Genomic DNA, 25,752 nt, shown 5'->3' with positions numbered 1-25,752 from the left:
ATGTAAGATCCAAGTGAGGAGATCTAAAGAAACATCATGAACGACATATAAAAATCATATTTTGTTTGTGGATGCACCACACATATTAATTAATCCCTACATTTTGGCATGTGAGTGACATTTTATGCTCTAATAGTATTAGTTTGTGATAAATAAGTATTAAGTTAGAAGAAAACTTTTATTTTTTCTCGAAACAAAGAGGTTTTGCAGTTTCCTCCTCAAGGAGTATGTAGCTAACAGTTTAATTTTGTTTTTCTCTTTCGTGAAATTCCTACATTAGAATATCCTAATTTCTCACCACTTTTTGTACCACAAATCATCTGTGCTGATGTTGTAAGGAAATGTTTAAAGCTCTTGATGATCTATTAGAATTGTTAAAACTCCTGTTTTCCGTATTGTACAATTTCGACAGTGTTTTAGGTCAAACGGTTGCAATTGCTATGAACGGAAAGGATGGTAAGAGTTATGCCATCATTCAAGCCTACCGTAAGGGTAGTCTTCTACTGGGCAGGTAGCCTTATCTGAGACTAGACCTCTGAAAAACAAAGAGAGGCCAAGGTCAAAAGCCTTGAGCTGCAGGATGATACAGATGCAAAAACCTCTTCTGTGTTATCATAGGGAACTTGGCTTTATTCCCTAATACCTTAATATTGACAAATCTTAGGCACTGACTCACATATAGTTCGTGGAGACTATGTACATAAGGTGCCCATGGTTGACTTCACTTTTCTTTTGAATTCTTTTGAATTCTTTTAAGGGTGCCACTATTTCAATCTGCAATTCACTAAAACATTGATACAGTATGCTTTTTTTTTTTTTTTTTTTTTTTTTTTTTTGCGTGCATGATTTGAGCACCGCGGAAACATTATACACCTTGGCTTTCAAGAAAAGTGAAAAATAAAAAGTGCAAGAAAAAGATGGCCAGGTTTATATTCTCAGGAAATCCTTGGAATATCATCTAAAACATAATGACCAAGCCTTCCTGTGCGACACAGATCCAATAATTTAATAGCAAATTTAGTATGACCATCCGCTCCAGATTGAGTAATACGAAAGGCATTTCGTAACATTCTGGACTCTACTTCAATGAGCTGTTCCAAATACTTATCATTTTCCAGATCTCCGCTGAAAGTTGAAACAGCTTCAAAAAGAGTTCGCCGAACATCATTTACAATGAAATCCTGCATAAATGGTTATGAATGCCATTATCAATAATGTAGTCACAAGCTAAACAAAAAAGGAATCTGATGGCCCTAACTTTCATTATTGTTCTTATCACAAGTCTTTAAACTTCAGTTGTTTGATTGAGTGCATATAGCAGATAATGCAGTGGAGAAAGACTCACAAAGGACGGATAACCTCCTCAAGAAGTGTAGTCCCTATCCACAATAAGCATAAAATTTTCTGTTTCCCTTACCCGTAGATTTTAATATTCAGCATTCCTTTTGAACTATGAATACTGTCAGTTATATTTAAAGCTTTTAGTTGTTCACTACGTATTTGAACTACATACCATTCTGGCCACCAGAATCAGGAGGAGACAAGAAAAATCCTAAAATGGTCCTCCTTTGAACCGAACGTATATGTGCTTTAGGGTTATCACATGAAAAGGCAACAGAACAGAATTTAACAACTATAGATTAGTTGAATCATGCAAGCGTTCGTTATGAACCTATTATAATAAATTCGGTCAACTGTTTCAAAGCTACTGTATCAACAGAAATGAAGGAAGAAAATAGGCAAGTCCAGAATAATCTCTCACTGTTAATCCCACTGGAGAGTTTGACTTAATTAATTTTGTTTTCATGCCCCTGGTAGAGTAGGCATTTAATGTAAACCACACCTCTTAGTACCACCAAATTCTTACCAATATCACACAGCTGAAGTTTGCTAGTCAAAACATGGAAACCATCACACAGGAAGGAAAATTTTACATAAAAGCAACACCGGACCTAGAAGTTTCCTAATACATAGTTAGACGTGATTACGTAGGAATTTAGGCTAATAAAACTAACTTATGCAAGTAACTCTAGGCAGTCTCCTGATGATTTGTCCTGTTTTTTCTTTTCTGTTTTCTTTTCCTACTGTTTTAATAGCTCTTGCATCTTGTGGTACTAATGTCTACCTCTGTAAGTTCTTTAATGGTAAAGCTAACTCTTAAGCAACCTTCGTTAAAAACTATTCCCTTTTTTTTTTGTGTGAGGCACATTTATATGAGAAGATTTATTATCTTATCAAACTTCCAACAGAATACAATTCATGAATTTGTCTCGATTGAAACAAGCACACATTCTCAAAGACCTGCTTCTGTTTGAAAGAATACTTCGAAAGGCCAAAGCCAATCCCAAGGAACAGTGAAGCACCCATTTACAAAATACCTGTGTGTGATCAGTTGCATATTGCCTCTTGTCCATGTGAGAGCTCTCAGAAAGCTCCTCTTCCTGATAAATTGATGATCTAACATTCTCCATGGCAGAAAACTTCAACCATTTCTTATATTCTTGGCTCAAATTAAGAACGGCAAGAAAGTAATGAGCTAAATCATTTTTCCCAACAATGCAGTCCCTGATAGCTCCTATGCATTGGAAACACATGTCAGTACAATTTACTGGAAACTTTAATTTTGTTCTCAATGGCCTCGACTGAATAGTTAAGGTACATACCTGCAACAGCAAAAGAGAGTTTTTCACATGTAAACCAAGGCCAAAAGAAAGTTCTCAGAACAAGAATGAATAAAAACTGTACAGTTAGCATTTCTACCTATTAAAGCTAGTTTAGAGCACAGTTCGTCACCAAAAATCTCTGGAGGCAAGATACCAGGAGTGTCCAAGACGTAGATATTCAGATGACTGGCAATCTGAATGCAAAAAACCTCATGAATAATAACAAAAAGCAAAAAGCAAAAAGCATGAAGACTGAAAACAGAAAGGGGACAAAATGGAAACAGAGATTTTTTGGAGGTGTACAATCATTAGCATGCAAGGGGACTCTTAAGATACAGATGATGGCTTGCAGTGAAATTTCAGCAAATGCTTCAAAAATGAGAAGTGATAAATTAAGCAAACTGATGATAGAAAAACATAACAACCAGACAAACTTAAGTTTTGGGGGTCTGATTATTGATTAATTTGCTCAGATAGATGATAGTTGGCTTAAGGGAGAATAGCTAAATCAAGATCTCCAAAAAAGGTTATTATGCCCCACAAATCTTGAGCTTACTCAGCTTACTGGCAACGCAATGAAGTTTTTGCATGAAATAACAGCAGCAATTACGAAATTTGAAATTTCTGATTTCAGCTTGTGCATGCAAGTACGATGACTAACAACGTATAAAAATGTGCAACTTTGCTAGATTCCCAAGTTGAAATAGAGCACATATTAAAGAGAAAGTTTTGCACCTTTAAGCTGCTTATATTTTTTGTCTCCCCTGGTTGTGGACTCACGGTGGCATGCTTTGACTTCCCTTTCTCTTAAATCAACAACATATCATCAGGTTAGAAGCAACAAAAAAAAATGAATATCATCTACAGAAAAAAGAAAACGAAAGAAAGAAAATGAAATATTTATTGAAGCTATGGATACCATACCAAAAAGACTAATAGTATTATGAAAAGTACAGTAAGGATCAACTGACCTAGAGCGCTTATCCTTCCAACTTGGTGCAGTGCATTGGCGAGGGCAGACTTGCCTACATTAGGTATTCCAACAAGCATTAGAATTATCGTTTCACCGGAGTGACCTGTCTTCAGAAGTTCTCCAGCTCTAGCTTGCAGAAAGTTGAGGAACTGTAAGATGTTAAAATTGGTGATGAATCCAATATATATAAAGAAGATAGAAGATTATCAACAGAAAATATTACCACCTAAGCACAAAGGTAACAACAAATTGTCAGTCACAAATCTTGAAATGAATGATATAGTCTTTAATGGAAATGAGCAAGAGCTTTGTCAAACATGAGATCACATGGAATAATAAAGAAAACTTAAAATAAGTGGAACAATTGAATATCCTAGAGCTTTCAAAGTGACACTTCTGAAAAACAGATGAACCCAAGTGGCCCACCAGTATGAAAATCAGAAGGTGTGTATATTATGTTAAAAGATGCTTTGTTGCTCACTGGATGGATCAAAAAGAAAAAAGATATAGCCTTTAAATGGCAATTATCTCCTAGTTTTCTCAGGATTTGTATAGTTTGTTTTCTGCATAGATATCCTCGTCAACGGAGGATGCCACAGGATTATCTTTGTACTAGGCGAGGATAGTGTACCCTGTCTATGATCAATATTTATGATATAAAAGAACAATTTAACTTGAGAAAACAAAGAATATATCATGCTTACTAAGTTTTGCTAATTAGAAGATGTAAACCACTTCACCACTTAAAAGATTAAAATAACACTAATCTTCATAGATATAACTTTTATTACTTCCAATTAATATAGCGTCAAGGAGATCAATTTTTAGTGTTGTGATATCATATTTCTGGCTGTAACCAGTTTACCCTTAATAATTCGTCAGACAAGTAAACAGGACCCACACTGGCGATAATTAAATCATTTCTATTAGATAAAATTAATCGAGATGGAATGCATTTATTTCAGTAATAAGTCAGCTAGTATAACAACCATACTGTGTGGGAACAGCTTCTAGAATTACCTCTCTGATGTTTTCCTTATTATGCGCATTGACTCCGAAAGCAAGAGACCTTTCTTGGTTGAAATACATGTCAGATGTTTATATCCATATAACTGCAAATATGATGAATCAGATGAACAGGATCAAGTAGATAAATACTCAAAGGCCAAAATTTTCTTCCAATGAAGGAAATGCTGCTAAGAGTGATGTATTCATACTTAGAATTGCAAGTATGCTACATGAGTGAAATTCTCATGCCCCAATCCCCTTCTTTGTCAAATATATTGAAGTTTGCTATAAGATAAAAATGTCAACCGACAATACCCTTCTGCATGATACATATTGAAGATGTAGTACTTTGAAGCATTAGTTCTTCAGATGCCACTGCCAACTCACTGTAACCAAGGAAGAAGTTTTAACTGATCTCAAAAGTATCCTTCCTACTGTCCCGAATTACAATCTCCAATTACTTCCATCCATGGTAAATATCTCTCATCGCCAAGCAATTGAAGCAAACAACAGGTCTTAGGAGGAACTGTCTTGTACACTCTTCAATATCTAGTAATTGAGAACTTTTGCCCAACAAAATATTTGATTAATCATGCCAAATTCACCAAAATTTGTGGAGCCAAATCACACTGATGTTCAATGAACATTTCAGTTAGATTAAGTAAAAACAAGCATTCAACATAAACATCAAACTTTCCAGCTTCCATCTTAATCTCCCAGAATAACTTTAGATTTTCCATTATTCCTGTTATACATTCTTCTATGATAATATATCCTAATAATATTTATGTTATGCACATGATTAACTTTAAGAAAACATACAACAAATCTTTTGATAGCCAAAAGGGTGATTTAAATCCAGCATTCTGCAACAAAGAGTTCGACATTCATATCGAATCTGCATGATGACCCACAAGTTCTACTATGAGGATAGATACTCACCTTCATTGCTGATTGTTTTGCAAGGTCTATCTTGTTCAAGACAATGATGCGCCTCGAAGAAGACAACAAATCACCGAGTTGGCTGCATTCTGATGACAAAGGAATCTACGAATCATACCCAGAAAAATTTTCAGAACCAAATAGGAAATAAAACGCAATTGAAGAAAAAAACCAAACTAAGCAGAAGCATACGGACGTATCTTAATACATAAATCAACATCAGTATTTCAATATTTACTGCGTCCCCAGAACTTAAAATTCAGAAACTCACAACGTGAATACAAGGGCAAAGGAACAAGAAAGAGAGCAGTCACTCAGATATTTTAGCAAACAGTTTGTTTGCAATTAAAAGGAACCAGAAGCCAGATTTTTCCCTGTGCCTTACCCTTGCATCGCGAACTTCGAGGACGAAATCAACCAAAAGGGATACGTTCAGCAATAGCGCGGGAAGCAGCAGCCATGTGGGGTGTGTACCACCAGCTTGAGCATTTGGTTCTGGCCACTTCTTTAACCGCACTACCTAACTTTTGAACTATACTTCTAGTAGCCGTTGAACCCATGAGGCCTTTGATGCTAACAAGCAAAATTAGTTTGTCATCGTGGAGTCATCTTCAACAATGGTACGCAGGCTTCTCTGGGATCCTCTTCCTTCAGTTCTTTTTTTGTTTTGTTTTTTTTTTTGTTTTATTATGCACCCACCAACTGAATCCTGATTCTCATTTTGGCCCCTGAACTCTAAACTGTGGCATTTTAATCTCTAAACTTCAATAGTTTATTCTATACTATTTCTACTTCTACCCCTACTCTAACCTATTCTAAGGGAGGGATTCAACTAGGCCTATGAGATCCAATTGGGCCTGTGGGGGGTCGACACAGATTGAACCACCATCGAATCAGACGGATAAGCTACACACCTGTCTGGATTTGGAGAGTCACGTACTGTGGCAATAACCTTGCCTCCCACCCCACCAAACCTTAATGGCTTGATGGTGGCATTTTTAAAAAAATTGAAACATTTTTTAATTTTTTAATTTTGAGATTTTTGAGATTATTGTTTAATCTAATTTTCTTGCTACGTTTTTGTGATATGCAATCATACAGTTCAAGTGACTAGTATTCTATTAGTTTTGGAGATTCTGTTAATGATTGTACTTAAGTGGGATAATTTTTATAGTTTAGGAACTAAAAAGTTCCAATTTATAATTTCAAAACTGAAATAAAAATTGAAACATAGTTGAATGGTACAAAATAAAATTCATACTTTGATGGCAAATTTATGATTTGACGCTAAACCATGTAAAAATAGTAAAAGTTTTCATCTTAAAGCACCAAGAAATTTCTCACTTTTACATTTTCATCCTCCAATTTTAATATCAATTTTACATTTTCTCAAAAGGTATGCATAAAGAAATGCTTGTGCATTTAAATTTACTAAAAGGACAAATTCCACTTTGCACCCATAAACTTGTATCACTTTTTCACCTTGCACCCTAAATTTCAATTTTGGATATCTTGCACCATAAACTCTTAGTTTTGGATACTTTGCACCCTAAACTCTTAGTTTTTGATACTTTACGCTCTAAACACTCAAGTTTGTCCTATTTAAGTCTGATCAATGACAACTTTAACAAAATTAACAGCATAGAGGACCTAATAAACTAATGATAATGTCCCAAAAGTAGTCAAAAGCTACCATGGGTATCATAACAAAAATAAAATAATATATTGTCATTAATTTGTAATGTCTTTTATCTCTTTAATTTTGTTAACAATAATAGTAATTGAGGCTTTATAAATAAAAAATAATGTTGTAAAAATGGTCAAAAAGTTAAGGGATTGCGAGTAGAACAAAATGGCATATTATCATTAATTTTCACTACTCTTTATTTAATTAATTTTGCTAGTATAGTCATTGATTGGACTGAAATTGGACAAAACTGAGAGTTTAAGATACAAAGTGTCCAAAATTAAGAATTTAGTATGCAAAGTGTCCAAAATTGAAATTTAGAGCGCAAAAAAAAAGTAATACAAGTTCGAGAGCGTAAAGTAAAATTTGTCCTTACTAAAAGTTTGCTAAACATATCAGTGTTTAAAAGATTTATCCCTTCACAATTTTAGAAGGGTTAATTAGTCCTAACGACTGAAATCAAATGCATCACGAGAGCATTCGCGGCTATTTCCACCTTCTTTTTTTTTTTTTGGTTTTGCTATGTGAATGTTGGTAAATAGTGTATACCATGGTCTTCTTCTTGTCGAAATATTTATACGTCAACCTCATATTGTTTTCATCTTCTATAGATTACTTCTGCACAAACATGGCGTACTAGGCTTACATTATGAAACTTGATGTCATGATTTTGATTGCTTTTGTGCTAATACTTATGTACGACAATTGTGCTGAAAGGTTAAGTAACACGGAGATGTGTATAAGGGATCACGAAAGCAACTATTCCTGCGCTATCCTTTCACTTAGCCCAACAAAAAAAAAATTAAGCCCGAGATCATACAACATAATCGATATCTCCATGGTCCTCTGGCTAAAACAAATAATATTATTTTGCTAGGCCAATGGCTAAAATTTTATTAAGATTGTATTTTTCTGAATATCGAACTAGTAGATTGGGTACAAAGGCCACATAATCTATCTAGATACGTCTTACGAACTTAAGCATGCCAAAGATTTCACTGAAATAGAGGAGAGTTCAGTCCTTTTTCCGCACACTTGAAGGTGAGACCCTTCTGACTCGTCCCAAACAATTATCTATAGGCCTCTGATGAGGTAAATAGATTAATGGGCACGAAGGATTCTGCCTTTCTAGCCTGCAAGACAAAGGGACAACACAATCAATAAAAATGTGCCTTATGTATTTTGTTTTCTGAAAACACCAAGGGATTGAATTAGCAATTTCAATCTTTTCTCCATGAAAATGAACGTAATTTCTAATCCAGGTTTGATTTATGAATGGTACTAGCAACTACTTAAGAAGCCAGTGTTTATGCACATGCCATGTCAATCATACATCTTTTCTGAATGTTATGCTACAGTTTGAAAGGAAATTTTAAGCTAAGAAGTGCAAGTCAAGAAGGGATGGAAGCCAGGTTGCTCACTCATAGTCAAGGAGAAAATAGTGAAGGAAAATAGAAATTTCGAGCTTTGCAAGATCATTTCCGGGACAAGTTCTGGCTCCTGCCCCGAAAGGAAGAAAACTTCCTGCTTTAGCTGTAAGACCCTGGAAAATAAATATAGCATCTGTTAATTTTCTTGATTATCTTCTCTCAGTTTCTAGATAAAATCATTATTGCGTCACAAGAAAAAGCAGTAATCCGTACTTGAGGAAATAAACAGTTAAAAGATAATAATTCTTGCTTGATAGAGATAGCCAGGAAGCGAAGAGAAGAAATTATACATTAAAAATAGATACAAGGAGCAGAGCAGAGGACTATAGAACAGTTATAACTTACATCCCATCTGTCAGGATCAAATTTCTTTGGCTCGGGATACAATTCAGGATCAAAATGAACGTTCCTAAACCAGACTAATGCTTTCCACCCTTTTGGAATTGTAAAACCTGAAGGAAACGAGAATCCTGCAGTTAGCACATTTTTATAAACATAACAAATAGGTTGCTTCTTGCAGGTTTTTATTTGCAAGATTATCCAATAAGCATAATAGCTAGTTTTCCATCTGCACCATTTGAGCAAAATCATTTTCTGTGAAGAGAAGAAAACACAGAAAAACGTCTTTCAAGAAATTACTTCATGTATATGCGCTTTTGCATTGGTTTCTGGGATGTCATCCTGATATATGAAAATCAAGGATTACTGAACTTACCAGAGATATTGATGTCTTTCTGTGCTTCTCTGAATACCACAAATGAGAAGGTAACTACACGTAGTGTTTCATCAATGACCTTCAAGATTTTGGAGAAGGAAAATTTCATCAGCAAACTCAGGTGCATGCTTGAAGATTGCAAATTTATGAGACGTTAAGAAATTCAGCTACCTTTGAAAGATAGTCCATTTGTCGAATTTCTTTCAGAGTCAAACCTACTTGGCCTGGTGGCCTGTTCTTAACAATTGCCTCTTGCTCAGCCTGCAAGTAAGTCCAATACTTTAGGCAAACGGTGGTCCTCAAATCCTTGAGAACCCTAATTAGCCAGAATCTTGAACTCTTTGTCCATTTTTTCACTCCCAAGCATCATTACATATAGTAGACTAAACTCATTCTTAGCTAGTGGCATCCATGAGTAGAAGGTAGATCACATTGATCAAGAAATACAGAGCAAAGGTGATGAGTATGATTTTCTTACCTTTGCTTTCTGAAGGACTTCAGGGTTCTTCTGCAGAAATAGAGTAGCCCACATTGAAACATGGCCAGATGATTCATGGCCTGCATTTAGATACATTACTAGAACATCAATAATTTCCTCATCATCCAATTTTCTACCTTTATCATCTACAGCATCCATCAGCGCGTCCATCATATCCCTTTTCTCAGCAGTTGAATTTTCCTTTCTCCTTGCCCTTCGCTCAGTCACAACAGATTGAAATATAGCCACAAGCCTTTTCCGTGCCTGAACATTTCAGATCACTTATTTGAGTCACAGTTTATAATCCCAAAAGTATAATCCTGGCAATCAAGGTACTACATTTATTCCTCAACTTAAAATCAAATGCCATAGCACCGTTAAATGAGTATTGTACCATTTCATTTCCACTGGAATAAGTTGTGAAATGAATATAAGAATGATGAACAAAGCTCACCTTGAGAGCATTATAGTAAGCAAATCCAGGAACGTTAATAGACATTGCTCTAACACCATGGTTGAGTACAGTATACTCCCTTTCTAAGGCTTCCATTACTTGCTCACTCTCTGAACCCAGGAAAATATGTGTAATTATCCTGAATGTAAGTTTTCGAAGTTGAGTTAAAAACTCAATTTGTCCCATTCCTGCCCATTTCTCCAAAGCCTCTATAACATTGTCTTCAATGTACTTCAAGTAAATGGACAATGCCTCATGTCCATTCACTGGTGCTGCTGTTAATTTGCGCAATCTTTTGTGCTCTTGGGCGGATATGCCAATGAAAGATTTTCTCCCCATAAGTGTCAGGGTTGAACTAGGCCATCCAGGCATGAATGCTTCATCATCTGTTAAAACTCTCTTGCAAGCTTCTGGTGTTGTAACAATGATGCTTGGGCTACCAAACATCATAGTCTTGTAAAGTCCCACAGGACCAAATCTGGATCATTCATTGGGTTAATTTTGCATGGCCACCAGAAAAAATAAAGAGCAAAGGGGAAAAAGAAAAGCTAACAAAGGAACAAATTTGATAAAAACATGAAATCAAAAGAAAATTATGCTACGTTTGCTTAGTGTAAGCAAATGTTGCAGACACAGACACACAAACACACACAACTGAGAGAACCTGTTGACAAAACTGGAGATGAAAGAATCAGGATTGCTGGACTTGAAAGCTCTGAGGAAAGCCCACATGCTGCCAATAAAAGGCCATCCCAGATCACCGGGTGGCAGAGAGAATCTCCTATCACCCAACTTAGCTTCAAAGTGCCACCGATTTAAGCTCTTCAGCAGGGACTTCAATCCCATAAGACCACCAAAAACAGCCATCATCAGCATGCAGATGAAGCCCCAGTACTCCATTATGAGATCAGCCGGAGTAAGATTTGTGAATTGGCAATGAGGTTTTTTTTCCGAAAGGGTCCACCAGCAATCTGAAAAGGATACCAAACTTGGGTTTTCAGGGGAATAAGTGAAAGGAAAAAAGAAGTACAGAACTCACACACACATCCCTCTCATCAGTCTCTCTCTCAAGTCTCATGTAAAAGGATGTGGATGCAGAGAAGTAAAAGACAGAAATCACAAAAGATGGCAGGGGTGAAACATAGGAAAGTATATGGGTCAAGAGAAGGCTTGGATTTGTATATATATAAGGGAAAGGGCATAGCATAGATTGCTTTGCGGCCTATTTCTATTTGTCTTATCATCTTGTGCATATCCTTTTAAGCCACTTATGATTTCAAAATCTGTGCACTGATGAACAATTATAAGTATCCATTTAAGCCACTTATGATTTCAAAATCTGTGCACTGATGAACAATTATAAGTATCCTTTTAAGCCACTTATGATTTCAAAATCTGTGCACTGATGAACAATTATAAGTATCCTTTGAAACCACCTGTGATTTGGGAAGATGTCCGGCTTTGTTTTAAAAGGCTGTATTGATGAGTAATTATAAATATCCTTTGCATTTATGAGTAATATAAATATCCTTTTAAATTACCTGTGATTTCAAAACTTTCGCATTGATGCGTAATTATAAGTATTCTTTTAAACCACCGATAATTTGGGAACTCATTCAAAAAGGGTGCTTTGACAAGTATGTATAAGTATCCATTTAAACCGTCTGTGATTTCGGAGCCTACCCTGCTTCATTCTAAAAGGGTGCATTGATGAGTAATTATAAATATTCTTTGCATAAGTCATTATAAGTATCCTTTTAAGTCATCTGTGCAATGATAAGTAATTATTACTATTCTTTTAAGTTACCTGTGATTTGAGAACATGTCCTACTTCGTTTTAAAAGGGTGCATTGATGAGCAATTAAAAGTATTCATTGCATTAATTAGTAATTTTAAGTATCCTTTTAAGTCACCTGTGATTTCAGAGTGGAAGGGTAAATAATGAGTAATTACAAATATCCTTTGCATTGATGAGTAGTTATAAATATCCTTTTAAGCAACCTGTGATTTTGGAACTGGTGCGTTGATGAGTAATAAACCACTTGTCATTCAAGCCACCTGTGATTTGGGAACTTGTCCTACTTTGTCTAATAAGGGTACATTGATGAGTAACTATGAGAATCGAATCATTTTAAACCACCTGTGATTTCAGAACCTATCCTGCTTTGTTCTAAGAGGGTGCATTGGTGAGTAATTATAAGTGTCCTTTGCATTGACAAGTAATTATTAAGTGTCCTTTTAAACCACCATTGTGATTTTGAAACCTGTACATTGATGAGTAATTATAATTATCCATTTAATCTAACTGTGATTTGGGAACTTGCCCTGTTTCATTCCAAAAGGATACATTAATGAGTAATTATAAGTATCCTTTATTGATGAGTAATTATAATTGATAAGCATCCTTTTAAGTCACCAGTGATTTCAAAACCTGCACTCTGATGAGTAATTATAAGAATCCTTTGCATGGATGAGTAATTATAAGTATCTTTTTAAACCACTTGTGATTTCAAAGTCTATCTTGAATTGGGATGGTCAAACTTTGAAAAAAAAAATATGTGTATATATGTCACATTCATTTGTCGGACAAAGGTGCGCAGGACAAAGATGTAGTCATGATTACTGTTTTAATGAGCCAAAGTTTTCTAGATGAGATACTGGATTAATTGTTCAACATAAATAGCTACACACATGTCTATGTGTATATCTATGTGTATATTAAAATATGATACGTGCACATTCAGTGTGGAAATGAACCAAAAAAATAGCATTTAATTTTTTTATTGCTATTCATAATTGGTAATTTTTTTAATCATTGATTTCATATCCTCTCAATCCATACATCCTTTCAATCTAGTCAATCTATACCACCAACTTATTGCACCATTCATTGTTCTTGCTTCAATCCAATGATTTTACGCAATCTGACTCTTAATTGTTAGTTGTTCAAAACTGACTTAAATACCCTCAATACAGATTTTCTAATAATTTAATCACCCAAAATTTGTTAACTTTAAATCTATTCCTGTACACTTGTAGAAATTGCATATTGAATATAACATCTTGACATTATATGCCCATAATAAGAAACGCGAAAGCCTAATAAAGTATTTTTGTAAATTATGAGACTTCTCTAAATATTAGTCTTAAAAGACATGATGACATGAATATACATTAACTGAGGATCTGCGAATTCACTTGCCAAGCCTAGATCCGAGCTAAGTCACATTCTTTGCATATAACTTGGATTAGAATGCCTTAATTTAATGTTCTCGTGGACCTTGAATGCTTGAACAAAAAAACAGCTCTCTTCTGTAGCTTTTTCATTTTTCAGTCTCATGTCTTCAGGTGAAAATCTATTGTTTTCATGTTATAGTTCACACATCAAAAGGTGAAAACCCATGGCGATTATCATTCATGGATGCATAAAATAAATCCTCTGATATAGCTGTGATAGCTTAGAAATCAAATGAATCAAAAAGCAAGAAAAATTGTATAAGCCGGTTGCTTGAAAAAGTTTGATTGATTTTAATTTTTTTTTTTGTTTGATTGATTTTACGTTACAAAAAAGTCATGTACTATATCCCTCTGACAAATTATGTAATTTTGACTTGAATGTCATCATAACACCTTAATTCAAGCATTGTACTTGGCAAAGAAAGATATGTATACAGTATACATATCCTTACCGCCAAGTTGGTATAATTTTGCCTGCAATGTTCTTAGAACACCTTAATGCATAAAGTGAAATCGTATAAAGCAGGTGGGTTGTCCTTAGAAAATCTATGTGTACTTGTTTTCCTCTTTTTAAGCGCTCACTTTGGGCTTAGTATTTTAAAACTCCTATGAAATAACATTTCTTAGTTTTTGAACAGATCTTCTCTCATCCTACTTATTTACACTTCCATGAGAGTCCCATTCACACCTTGTCACTATAAACTTTCAAATTAATGCCATAAGCTATTGTATGACAAAACCTTTTGTATCTACAGAGCATATATTAGCTCACATCTAATGTTCCCTTTATGAGTAACTTGGTTTACAATGCCTCACTAATAAATCTTGTGTTGGTTAAAGTACCTACTCCATGCCTGAATGATAGTATGTCAGATGTTTATATGCATATAACTGCAAATATGATGAATCAGACGAACAGGATCAACTAGATAAGTGACCAAAGGCCAAAATTTTCTTCCCATGAAGGAAATCCTACTAAGAGTGATGTATTCGTATTTAGAATCACAAGTATGCTACATGAGTGGAAATGTGATCCCCCAAATCCCATCCTTGCCTAATATATTGAAGGTTGCTATAAGATAAAAAGTCAACCGACAAAACCCTTTCTCGTAATATATATTGAAGATGTTGTACTTTGAAGTACTAGTTCTTCAGATGCCACTGCCAACTCATTGTAGCCAACCAAGAAAAAAGTATTAACCAGTCTCAAAAAGTTTCTTCCTGTTGTCCCAAATTACAATCTCCAATTACTTATATAGTCAGTATTACGATCCATGGTAAACATCTCTCATCACCAAGCAATTGAAGCAATCATCAGACCCTAGGATGAACTGTCTTGTAAACACTTCACCATCTAGTGATTGAGAATTTCTGCCTAACAAAAATTTGATTAGTCATGCCAACTAATCAACTTTCTTACATAAGATATTCACCAAATATTGTGGAACCATATCATACTGAACTTCAATGAATGCTTCAGTTAGATTAAGTAAAATTAAGCAGCATTCACCATAGACATCAAACTTTCCAGGTTCTATCTAATCTCCTAGAACAACTTCAAATTGTCCACAAATCCATGTTGGTCATTCTTCTATGATAATATATCCTAATAACCGTTATGTTATGCATATGATTAACTTTTATTAAACATACAATGAATCTTTTGATAGCCAAAAGGGTGATGTAAATCTAGCATTCTGCAACAGAGAGTTCAACATTCATAGCTTGCATGATTACCACCAAATTTTACCATTAGGATAGATACTCGCCTTCATATCTGATTGTTTTGCAAGGTCTGTCTTGTTCAAGGCTATGACACGTCTCGGAGAAGACAATAAATCACCGAGTTGGCTGCATTCTGATGACAAAGAAATCTAGTAATCGTACAAACAAAAAAAAAAATCAGAACCAAAAAGAAGAAAAAAGCAATGAAAAATAAACAAACTAAGCAGAAACATACTTTAAAAATAAATAAATAAAATCAGCATAAGCATACAGACGTTCCTTGATGCATAAATCAACATCAGTATTCTACTATTTACTACGTCAATCAACCAAAAGATGACAACCCAAGCGTTAAAATTCAGAAACTCATAACGTAAGTACAAGGGCAGCAGACAAAGAAACCAAAAGAGAAGGAAAAACAAAAGCGACCAGTCATTCAGATATTTCAGTAAACAGTTTGTTTGCAATTAAAAGGACCCAGAAGCCAGAATTTTCCCCCTGCCTTACCCTTGAGTCGCGAACTTCGAGGACGAAATCATCCAAAGGGATACGTTCAGCAATAGCGCGGGAAGCAGCAGCCATGTGGGATGTGTACCACCAGCTTGAGCCTTTGGTTCTGGCCACTTCTTTAACTGCACTACCTGACTTTTGAAATATAATTCTAGTAGCCGTTGACATCACGAGGCCTTTGATGCTAACAAGCAAAATTAGTTTGACATCGTGGGGTTTATTTCAACAAGAATCCTGATTCTCATTTTGGTCCCTAAATTCTAAAATGTGACGTTTTAGTCTCTAAATTTTACCGGACCCCTAATTTGGTCCCTAAACTTTTGTTATTTTCTGATTTTTGAGATTTTTTTTTAAGTTTGTTCTTTAATCTTTCCTTCGACGCCCTTGTAACATGCAATCATGCTAGTCAAGTGAAAGGTATTCTATTAGTTTTGGAGATTCTGTTAATGGTTGTACTTAAGGGACTAAAGAGTCTTAATATATAATTTCAAGACCGAAAATAAAAATTGAAACATAGTTGAAGGTTACAAAATGGAATTAACTCTTTTTTTAAGGCAAATTTATGATTTGACACTAAACCCTCTAAAGCCAGTAAAGGTTTTCATCTTAGACCACCAAGAAATTTCTCACTTTTACATTTTCATCCCCCAATTTTAATATCAATTTTACATTTTCCAAAGCATGAGATGAAGAAATGATTGCAAAAACATATTTAAGTTTTACCAAAAGTTTGCTAAACATGCCAATGTTTAAAAGATTTATCCCTTCACAACTTTAGGATAGTTACTTAGTCCTAGTGACTGAAATCAAATGCATTACAATAACATTTGCACCTCTTTTCACCATGCTTTTTTTATTATTTTTTGGTGTGTGTGTGTTGGTAGATAGCATATACCATGGTCTTCTTGTTTCTAAAATATTTATATGTCAACCTGGTATTATTTTCATCTTCTAGTCGTCCATTATGGAACTTGATGACATGCTTATGTTTGCTTTTGTGCTGAAATATATGAGAAGCGCCATTTCTTTAGCAATTTTTGAATCTGTACAGGCTATTACTCATGGCCTATCAATGGGCCGGGTCCGGGCCGAAATTCATTATTCCGGACCCCGGTCCCGGCATAACATATCAGACCCGGATCCGACCTGTTTATCCGACGGGTCTTCCACTCTATGTTCCGGATCCAAATTCGACGGGTCTCGGATTCGGGTCGGGCTTACCCGAAAAATTTATCAAAACTTATAATTTCTAATGAAAATGAGAAAAAAATATATTTGTAAACTAATTTCTAACTAATACCAAAAAAAAATAATAAGAAAAGAAATCAAATTGACTTTACTCAAATACATCACCCTAATCAAATTATATTGATAAATATATATATTTTAAATTATTAATCCATTTATATCCGGATCTGGGTCTAATATGGGTCGAAATACTATGTTCCGTATCCGACCCGATTTTGTTTAACAAAACGGATCCGGATCCGGATCCGAGTAACGGAATTAAATCCCTACCTGTACCCGCAATAATTTAATGATCCGGTCCGGGTCCGGGTCTAGACCCGGACTGTTGACAGGCCTAACTCATGTACGACAATTGTGCTGAAAGATTAAGCAACACAAAGATTTGTACAAGGGATCAAGAAAGCAACTATTCGTGTGATATCCTTTTCTTTAGCCAAAAAAAATTGAGCCCGAGATCATAGAACATGAGTGCTATCTGCATGGTCCTCTGGCTAAAACTAACAAAGAATTGTTAGGAAAATGGCTAAAATTTTAATGAGCTTTTTTTTTCCTGAATATAGAACTAGTACAATGGATACAAAGGCCACATAAACTATCTAGTTAAGTCTTACTAACTTAAACATTACTGAAATAGAGGAGAGTTCAGTCCTCCTTTTTCCGTACACTTGAAGGTGAGACCTTTCTGATTCTTCCCAAGCAATTATCTTTAGGCCTCTGATGAGGTAAATACATTATTGGGCATGAAGGATTCTGCCTTTCTAGCCTGCAAGACAAAAAGCAAACAATCAATAAAATCTGGCTTGTGGATTTTGTTTTCTGAAAACACCAAGGATTTTGAATTAGCAACTTTCAATCTTTTCTCCATGAAAATGAACCTAATTTCTAATACGGGTTTGATTTGTGAATGATACCAGCAAGTGGTTAAGAAACCAGTGTTCATGCACAAGCCTTGTCAATCATACATAGTTTCTGAACGTTATATTACAGTTTGAAAGGAATTTTAAGCTAAGAAGTGCAAGTTAAGAAGGTATGGAAGCCAGGTTGCTCACTCATAATCAAGGAGAAAATAGTGAAGAAAAATAGCAATTTCAAGCTTTGCAAGATCATTTCCCGGACAAGTTCTGGTTCCTGCCCCAAAAGGAAGAAAACTTCCTGCTTTAGCTGTAAGACCCTGGAAAACGAATATATCATCTGTTAATTTTCTTGATTTTCTTCTATCAGTCTCTAGATTAACTCATAATTGCCGTCACAAGAAAAAGCAGTAATCCGTACTTGAGGAAATAAAAAGATAAAACTCAACAAAAATAGATACAAGGAGCAGAGCAGAGGAACACAGAACAGTTAAAAACTTACATCCCATCTGTCAGGATCAAATCTCTTTGGATCAGGATACAATTCAGGATCAAAATGAACGTTCCTAAACCAGACTAATGCTTTCCACCCTTTTGGGATCGTATAACCTGAAAGAAACGAGAATCCTGCAGTTAGCGCATTTTCATAAACATAACAAATAGACTGCTTCTTGCATGTTTTTATTTGCAAGATTATCCAAAAAGCATTATAGTTGGTTTTTCATTTACACTATTTGAGCGCAGTCATTTTCCTGTGAAGAGAAGAAAACACAGAAAAACTTCTGCTAAGAAATTACTTCATGTATATGCTTTTGCATTGGTTTCTGGGATGTCATCCGGATATATGAAAATCAAGGATCACTGAACTTACCCGTGATATTAATGTCTTTCTTTGCTTCTCTGAATACCACAAATGAGAAGGTAACCACACGTAGTGTTTCATCGATGACCTTCAAGATTTGGGAGCAAGAAAATTTCATCAGCAAACTCAGGTGCATGCTTGAAGATGCAAATTTCTGAGATGTTAAGAAATTCAGCTACCTTTGAAAGATAGTCCATTTGTCGAATTTCTTTCAGAGTCAAACCTACTTGGCCCGGTGGCCTGTTCTTAACAATTGCCTCTTGCTCAGCCTGCAAGTAAGTCCAGTACTTTAGGCAAAGGGTGGTCCTCAAATCCTTAAGAACTCTAATTAGCCAGAATCTTGAACTCTTAGGCCATTTTTGCACTCCCAAACATCATCACATTTAGTAGACTAAACTCAGTCTTAGCTAGTGGCATCCATGAGTAGAAGGTGATGAGTATGATTTTCTTACCTTTGCTTTCTGAAGGACTTCAGGGTTCATCTGCAGAAATAGAGTAGCCCACATTGAAACATGGCCAGATGATTCATGGCCTGCATTTAGATACATTACTAGCACATCAATAATTTCCTCATCATCTAATTTTCTACCTTTATCATCTACAGCATCCATCAGCGCGTCCATCATATCCCTTTTCTCAGCAGTTGGATTTTCCTGTCTCCTTGCCCTTCGCTCAGTCACAACTGATTGAAATATGGCCACAAGCCTTTTCCGTGCCTGAACATTTCAGATCACTTATTTGAGTTGCAATTCATAATCCCAAAAATATAATCATGGCAATCATGGTACTATATTTATTCCTCAACTTGAAATCAAATGCCATAGCACCATTAAATGAGTATTGTACCATTTCATTTCCACCGGAATAAGTTGTGAAATGAATATAAGAATGATGAACAAAGCTCACCTTGAGAGCATTATAGTAAGCAAATCCAGGAACGTTGATAGACATTGCTCTAACACCATGGTTGAGTACAGTATACTCCCTTTCTAAGGCTTCCATTACTTGCTCACTCTCAGAACTCAGGAAAATGTGCATAATTATCCTGAATGTAAGTTTTCGAAGTTGAGTTAAAAACTCAATCTGTCCCATTCCTGCCCATTTCTCCAATGCCTCTATAACATTGTCTTCAATGTACTTCAAGTAAATGGACAATGCCTCGTGTCCATTCACTGGTGCTGCTGTTAACTTGCGCAATCTTTTGTGCTCTTCAGGGGATATGCCAATGAAAGATTTTCTCCCTATAAGTTTCATTGTTGAGCTAGGCCATCCAGGCATGAATGCTTCATCATCTGTTAAAACTCTCCTGCAAGCTTCTGGTGTTGTAACAATGATGCTTGGGTTACCAAACATCACAGTCTTGTAAAGTCCCACAGGACCAAACCTGCATCATTCATTGGGTTGATTTTGCATGCCCACCAGAAGAAATAAAGAACAAGGGGCAAAAATGAAAAGCTAACAAAGGGACAACATGCTATACATCTTGATGTGACACCACATAAAATACGTTACTACAAATATACCTTCTCCTTGGCATAATTACTACAAATATTCCTCTGGACTAAAGTTATAAAGGTTCGCATCAAAGTAATCTAGAAAGCATAAAAAAAAATACTCAAAAATTTTGAATCACAAATGATGGACAGTAACGCAATGGACCAATAATGATTTTCTTTTAGTCCTTCTGGGGTCTGGCCTAATCTTAGGAGGTGTGACATCAAGGACGGAACTAGGTAGGGCCCTCCCCCCCACCCCTTCCCCCTCCTCCCCAAATTTTTATAAATTATGTTTTCCTCCTCTAGAAATTTAAGAATCTTTAAATAGGTTCTTTATAAATTTAAATCTTTGTCCCCACAAAAATTTGAAAATATTATATGATATATTATACATAATTTTAGACATGTTAAAGCTAACTAAATTTTCTGGTTCAGTCGATTTGTGATGTTCAATAGTACCTAAGAAGAAATAAAATGCATCACAAAACATTAACATATCCTTAATTAGTATCTATATTTTGACAGCATAATCATATTAGAGCAGGGGGTTTAATGCAACTGGGAAAGTAGCCAAGCTATCATAGCCAAGCCAACCGAGAAGAAGAAGAAAAGAAGGAGACAAGCGGAAGAATGGATGCCCCTAAAGTGGAGCAGTTAAATTCTATGATAGCTGATGACATGCCTGCTGACGGACGAAAGCAAAAATTTGCTATTATTGAAGATGAAAATGACAGAACTTCTTTTGTATATGACAATGTGATTAATAATAACAATAATAATCTAGATAGATAGATAGCATCCAAGAAAAAATACATATTTCTTTAGAATTTTCTGGCAGTTAGACAGTTAAAACCTGCACTGCACAGTCTAGGGAATCTAAAGCAGTAAAACATTTTAACCGCACAGCTATCCAATCAAACAAGTTTATATATAGCAGTCAGTTGCAGGTAGCAGTTTATATGTCCTTATTTACTGCTTGTGGTTACGGTGCAAAAAGACAGAAGGATGGCGTTAAATAAAGTGACAAGAATGGCCTGCCGCTCTTTCAGAGTCAGAGTTGAAGTGTCTTGTTATGCATGCAATTCTCCTCTTCTTAGAATGAAATGTTTGGACTTAAATGCAATCACTGCTAATTAGTGTACAAGAAGGAAAAGACAAGCTATTGGCTAAGAAGGGGGTCAAGACATGAAAATTCAAGCCTCATGATCAATTAGACATGGTTGTTTGGAAAGGATCACAATTGCCAAGAAATTTTTTTTACCCGGGAATCGTGACTAATGATAACATGATTGGCTATAATCACGAGGCTTTTTTCAACTCGATCCAGGATGAAAAACATGGACTTCTGTAATCAGAATTGACCAAAATCAAGAACATGTTCGAGTTATTGAGGCTTATTGTTTCTTGGTTTAGAACAAGGGTTGGACTCTCTACTCCGACTTCGTCCCTTCTTTGATAAAAAAACATGAAATCAAAAGAAAATTATGGTACATTTGCTTAGTGTAAGCAAATGTTGCAGACACACAGACACAAACACACACAGCTGAGAGAACCTGTTGACAAAACTGGAGATGAAAGAATCAGGATTGCTGGACTTGAAAGCTCTGAGGAAAGCCCACATGTTGCCAATAAAAGGCCATCCCAGATCACCAGGAGGCAGAGAGAATCTCCTATCACCCAACTTAGCTTCAAAGCGCCACCAATTTACGCTCTTCAGCAGGCACTTCAATGCCATAAAACCACCAAAAACAGCCATTATCAGCATGCAGATGAAGCCCCAGTATTCCATTATGAAATCAGCTGGAGTAAGATTTGTGAGTTGGCAATGAGTTTCTTTTTCTGAAAGGGTCCACCTGCAATCCGAAAGGCTACGAAACTTGGGTCTTCAAGGGGGAAGAAGTGATAAGAAAAAAGAAGTACAGAACTCAGAGACACATCCCTCTCATCAGTCTCTTTCCCACGTCTTATGTTATGTAAACGGATGTGGATGTGGAGAAGGAAATGAAAGAAATTACAACAGATAGTGGGGGTGAATCATAGGAAAGCAATATGGGTCAAGAGAAGGCTTGGATTTGTACATGTATATATAAACAAGGGAAAGGGCATAGCAGAGATTGCCTTGCCGGCCTATTTCTATCTGCCTTGTCGTCTTGTGCGTAGCTGCATCTCTTTGGATGATAGGCAATGGGCCCAATATTAAATTTATTGCACTATGCCATCCATGCAAGCATTTCACAGCAGGAATTTATATACGTTGCAGTGCGTGTGTGGCCAATATAATGAATGTTTTTCAGTTGACAAAAGGTATGTTATAAGGAAGGATCATTTGCTACGAAAGACCTTGGTGTGTTGGAGCGATGCTCCCAAGCTGTGGCGGAGTTTGGATCCAAGGTTAGGGGCTATGATTAAAGTAAATTTTTTTATTGAAGAACTTTAATGCACAGTGTGACAGCTATATGAATTTTGTTAAAATTGCATAGTATTTTATGACAATAACAACAACTACATGATAGTTTCTTTTTGTACAATAGACAACAGAATCTTTTACGTTTATTTTTATGTACCAAAAGCATTGAAATTCTATTTTTATCCTAAATTTTTTGCTAGTACTTGACTTCATTCCAAACAGGCCATCATTTATAAATTAAGTGATATTTGTAGATTTCAAGAACTTGGAGGAGAAAAGTAACGGAACATTGGAAATATCAGAAACTTTTACGGGTGCAATTATAGGACAAAATTGAGAATTAAAAAAAAAATTCAAATCAATCTTGAAAAATCTTCAAAGTCGAGAAGGGCCATACCTCCGGTCCGGTTCAATGAATAACCCAAAAAATCAATTGAACCGATGAAACTCAATCAAGAATTGATTGAACCGGTAAAAATTGAGAGATTCAAATGATTTTTATTAAATTTTTACTTTCTAAAATAAATATTTTAGTTTTATTCAAAGTTTTTAATACTAAAATAAATTTAAAAATTATTAAAACTTTGAACTAGGGTCGAATTGGTACCGTGAACCGGAAGGTTTTTCGGTTCATTCTCCGGTCCAAGTTTAACAACATTGCTTCCAAAGACATATTTAACTTGTAGTGATAATAGGAGCCCGAAACCACCCGAAATTGTTTTTTAACAGCCTCTACTTTTATAGAAAAAAATACAGCTAATTACTTCTTCTAAAAGGGCGCATTGATGAGTAAAAATAAGTATCCTTTTAAACCACTTCATTCGAAATGGCTGCATTGATCAATAGTTATAAGTATCCTTTGTATTGATGTGCAATTTTATAAGTATCTTTATAAACCACCTGTGATTTCGAAACTTGTCCTGCTTTGTTCTAAAAGGGTGCACTGATAAGTAATTACTATAGATATTCTTTGCATTGATGGGAAGTTATAAATATCCTTTTAAGCCACTTATGATTTTAGAGCCTATATATGCACTGATGGATAGTTATAAGCATCCTCTTAAGCCGCCTGTGATTTGGGAAACTATCCTGCTTTGTTCTAAAAGGCGTATTGATGAGTAATTATTAATATCCTTTGCATTGATGAGTAGTTATAAATATCGGTTTAAGCTACTTGTAATTTTGGAACCTGTGCATTGATGAGTAATTGTAAGTGTTCTTAAAACCACTTGTGATTTGAGCCACCTATGATTTGGAACCTATCCTGCTTCGTTCTAAAAGGGTGCACTGTTGAGTAATTATAAGTAGGGTTTTTTTTAATCGGTGTCGATTGAATACTCGTTAACACATCAAAAGTTTACCTAATTTACCATGCATATACACATATAGACAATTATTAGCTTACCTTACGTTTATATATTTTTTCCATTTAATCTTAACTACCTTCTCTTGAATTTATTTACTTTTTCTGATTAATTTACATTTTCAAGACATGACATGAAATATATCTTAACAAATGTCCAATAAGTACCGTTAAACTGAAGGGTCCGATAAGTAATTATAAGTGTGCTTTTAAACCACCAATGTGAGTTCAAAATGTATCTTGACTTGGGATGGGACGGAAATCAAAACCATCCAAACTTTTAGGAACGAAAAAAGTACGTGTATATATGTCACATTTGTTTGTGGGACAAAGGTTCATAGACAAAAATTTAGTCACGATTACTGTTTTAATGCCCCAAAGTTTTTTAGATGAGATACTGGATTAATTGTTCAACACAATTAGCTATACACATGTCAATGACTATTTCTATGTGTACATTAAAATATGATATGTGCACATTTATAGCGTGGAAATGAACCAAAGAAATAGCATGTAATTTTTATTTTTTGTTACTCATAATTGGTATTTTTTGATCATTGATTTCACATCCTTCCAATCTATGCCATCAACTTCTTGCTCCAATCCAATGATTTTGGCATTTCAAGGTTAGTTTCATGCAATCTGACTCTTAGTTGTTAGTTGTTCGAAAGTGACTTAAACACCTCAACATAGTTAAAAACCTCATTAACTTTCTAACAAATCCTCCACTAGAAATGACACAACAAAATCTGGAGGATTTCTCTACCAAAAAACATGATCACATGTGAATTTTGCATTCTTACCTAACCCATGAGCAACTTTATCATGATTCCTACTCACCCATGAAAAACTAAATACCTTTAAGTTAGTTAAGCCCCTCATAATGTCCTCAATTAGAGGGTCTAAACTAGATAAATCAACATCTACACTTGAATTCTTGATTTAATGTTCTTGTAGGCCTTGAATGCTTGAACAAAAGAACAGCTCTCTCCTGCAGCTTTTTCATTTTTCAGTCTCATGTCTTCAGGTGAAAATCTATTGTTTTCATGTTATAGTTCACACATCAAAGGGTGAAAACCCGTGGTGATTATCATTCATGGATGCACAAAATTAAATCCTCCGATATATAGCTGTGATAGTTTACAAATCACATGAATCAAAATGCAATAAAAATTCTATAATCTGGTTGCAAGAAAAAAGTTTGATTGACGAAAAAAGAAAAGAAAAGTCATGTACTGTATCCCTTACTGACAAATTGTGTAAATTTGACTTGAATGTCATCACAATACCTTAATTCAAGCATTGTACTTGACCAAGAAAGATGCGTATAGAGTATATATATATATCCTGACTGCCAAGTTGAAGTAATTTTGCCTGTAATGTTCTTAGAACACCTTAATGCATGAAATGAAATCGTATAAAGTGGGTGGGTGTTTACATCACCGAATATATATCACTTTTTCACTTTGTACTCTAAAATTTAATTTTAAACATTTTGTATCCTAAAATTTTAATTTTGAATACTTTGCACCATAGACTCTCAAATTTATCCTATTTAAGTCCATTCAATACCTACATTAGCAAAATTAACGATATAGAGGATCCAACAAATCAATGATGATATACCAAAAGTAGTGGAAAGGTGCCAAGATAGCATAACAAAAATAAAACAATACATTATCATTAATTTGCACCCTCTTTTA

The 25,752-nt window shown here is 35.1% G+C and overlaps 3 protein-coding genes across 11 annotated transcripts; all 3 read right to left on the bottom strand.

Annotated features, from left to right (window-relative positions):
- Positions 1-905: 905 nt before the first annotated feature.
- LOC113732093 (DAR GTPase 2, mitochondrial-like) lies at positions 906-6,450 on the bottom strand. 7 transcript variants are annotated; one of them, XM_027257705.2, is made up of 8 exons: positions 5,972-6,450; positions 5,587-5,691; positions 4,657-4,748; positions 3,635-3,762; positions 3,399-3,469; positions 2,761-2,857; positions 2,379-2,575; positions 906-1,181 (listed from the first exon to the last, which is right to left on the bottom strand). In XM_027257705.2, the coding sequence occupies exons 2-8, from the start codon at positions 5,590-5,592 to the stop codon at positions 936-938; spliced, it is 837 nt and encodes a 278-aa protein (XP_027113506.1). In that variant the 5' UTR covers positions 5,593-5,691; positions 5,972-6,450; the 3' UTR covers positions 906-935. The 7 variants fall into 7 exon arrangements, with proteins under 7 accessions (XP_027113506.1, XP_071936196.1, XP_027113510.1 ...); XM_072080095.1 differs by having other exon boundaries at positions 5,587-5,675; XM_027257709.2 differs by having other exon boundaries at positions 3,635-3,785; positions 4,854-5,691; positions 5,972-6,319.
- A 1,688-nt stretch (positions 6,451-8,138) lies between these two features.
- Positions 8,139-16,012, bottom strand: LOC113732092 (ent-kaurenoic acid oxidase 1). 3 transcript variants are annotated; one of them, XM_027257703.2, is made up of 10 exons: positions 15,820-16,012; positions 15,338-15,461; positions 11,015-11,321; positions 10,351-10,828; positions 9,897-10,160; positions 9,590-9,679; positions 9,419-9,497; positions 9,049-9,155; positions 8,695-8,816; positions 8,139-8,406 (listed from the first exon to the last, which is right to left on the bottom strand). In XM_027257703.2, the coding sequence occupies exons 1-10, from the start codon at positions 15,988-15,990 to the stop codon at positions 8,289-8,291; spliced, it is 1,860 nt and encodes a 619-aa protein (XP_027113504.2). In that variant the 5' UTR covers positions 15,991-16,012; the 3' UTR covers positions 8,139-8,288. The 3 variants fall into 3 exon arrangements, with proteins under 3 accessions (XP_027113504.2, XP_027113505.1, XP_071936195.1); XM_027257704.2 differs by having other exon boundaries at positions 15,357-15,461; positions 15,820-16,010; XM_072080094.1 differs by lacking the exon at positions 8,695-8,816.
- A 1,439-nt stretch (positions 16,013-17,451) lies between these two features.
- Positions 17,452-22,334, bottom strand: LOC113732091 (ent-kaurenoic acid oxidase 1-like). The gene is made up of 8 exons (XM_027257702.2): positions 21,833-22,334; positions 19,690-20,167; positions 19,236-19,499; positions 18,963-19,052; positions 18,793-18,871; positions 18,424-18,530; positions 18,120-18,241; positions 17,452-17,833 (listed from the first exon to the last, which is right to left on the bottom strand). The coding sequence occupies exons 1-8, from the start codon at positions 22,066-22,068 to the stop codon at positions 17,713-17,715; spliced, it is 1,497 nt and encodes a 498-aa protein (XP_027113503.1). The 5' UTR covers positions 22,069-22,334; the 3' UTR covers positions 17,452-17,712.
- Between the last annotated feature and the right edge of the window lie 3,418 nt (positions 22,335-25,752).

The sequence above is a fragment of the Coffea arabica genome, chromosome 2e (genome assembly GCF_036785885.1).
Source record: "Coffea arabica cultivar ET-39 chromosome 2e, Coffea Arabica ET-39 HiFi, whole genome shotgun sequence".
Lineage (NCBI taxonomy): Eukaryota > Viridiplantae > Streptophyta > Magnoliopsida > Gentianales > Rubiaceae > Coffea > Coffea arabica.
Note: the sequence above shows the minus strand (reverse complement) of the source record. Positions and strands in the feature narration are given on the sequence as shown.

What these genes read in the sequence shown, in the direction of transcription:
- LOC113732093 (XM_027257705.2), bottom strand. An exon ending in AAAATATAAGCAGCTTAAAG is followed by an intron (nt 2,858 to 3,398) that starts GTGCAAAACTTT and finishes TTTTGCATTCAG; the next exon opens with ATTGCCAGTCATCTGAATAT. An exon ending in CTCTAAACTAGCTTTAATAG is followed by an intron (nt 2,576 to 2,760) that starts GTAGAAATGCTA and finishes TCCAATGCATAG; the next exon opens with GAGCTATCAGGGACTGCATT.
- LOC113732092 (XM_027257703.2), bottom strand. Translation starts at nt 15,990, where the DNA reads ATGTCAACGGCTACTAGAATTATATTTCAAAAGTCAGGTAGTGCAGTT. An exon ending in AAGTCCTTCAGAAAGCAAAG is followed by an intron (nt 9,680 to 9,896) that starts GTAAGAAAATCA and finishes ACTTACTTGCAG; the next exon opens with GCTGAGCAAGAGGCAATTGT. An exon ending in GAAAGACATCAATATCTCTG is followed by an intron (nt 9,156 to 9,418) that starts GTAAGTTCAGTA and finishes CGTTTCCTTCAG; the next exon opens with GTTTTACAATTCCAAAAGGG.
- LOC113732091 (XM_027257702.2), bottom strand. Translation starts at nt 22,068, where the DNA reads ATGGAATACTGGGGCTTCATCTGCATGCTGATAATGGCTGTTTTTGGT. An exon ending in ATCTCCAGTTTTGTCAACAG is followed by an intron (nt 20,168 to 21,832) that starts GTTCTCTCAGCT and finishes TGAATGATGCAG; the next exon opens with GTTTGGTCCTGTGGGACTTT. An exon ending in TTGATCCTGACAGATGGGAT is followed by an intron (nt 18,242 to 18,423) that starts GTAAGTTTTTAA and finishes TTCGTTTTCCAG; the next exon opens with GGTCTTACAGCTAAAGCAGG.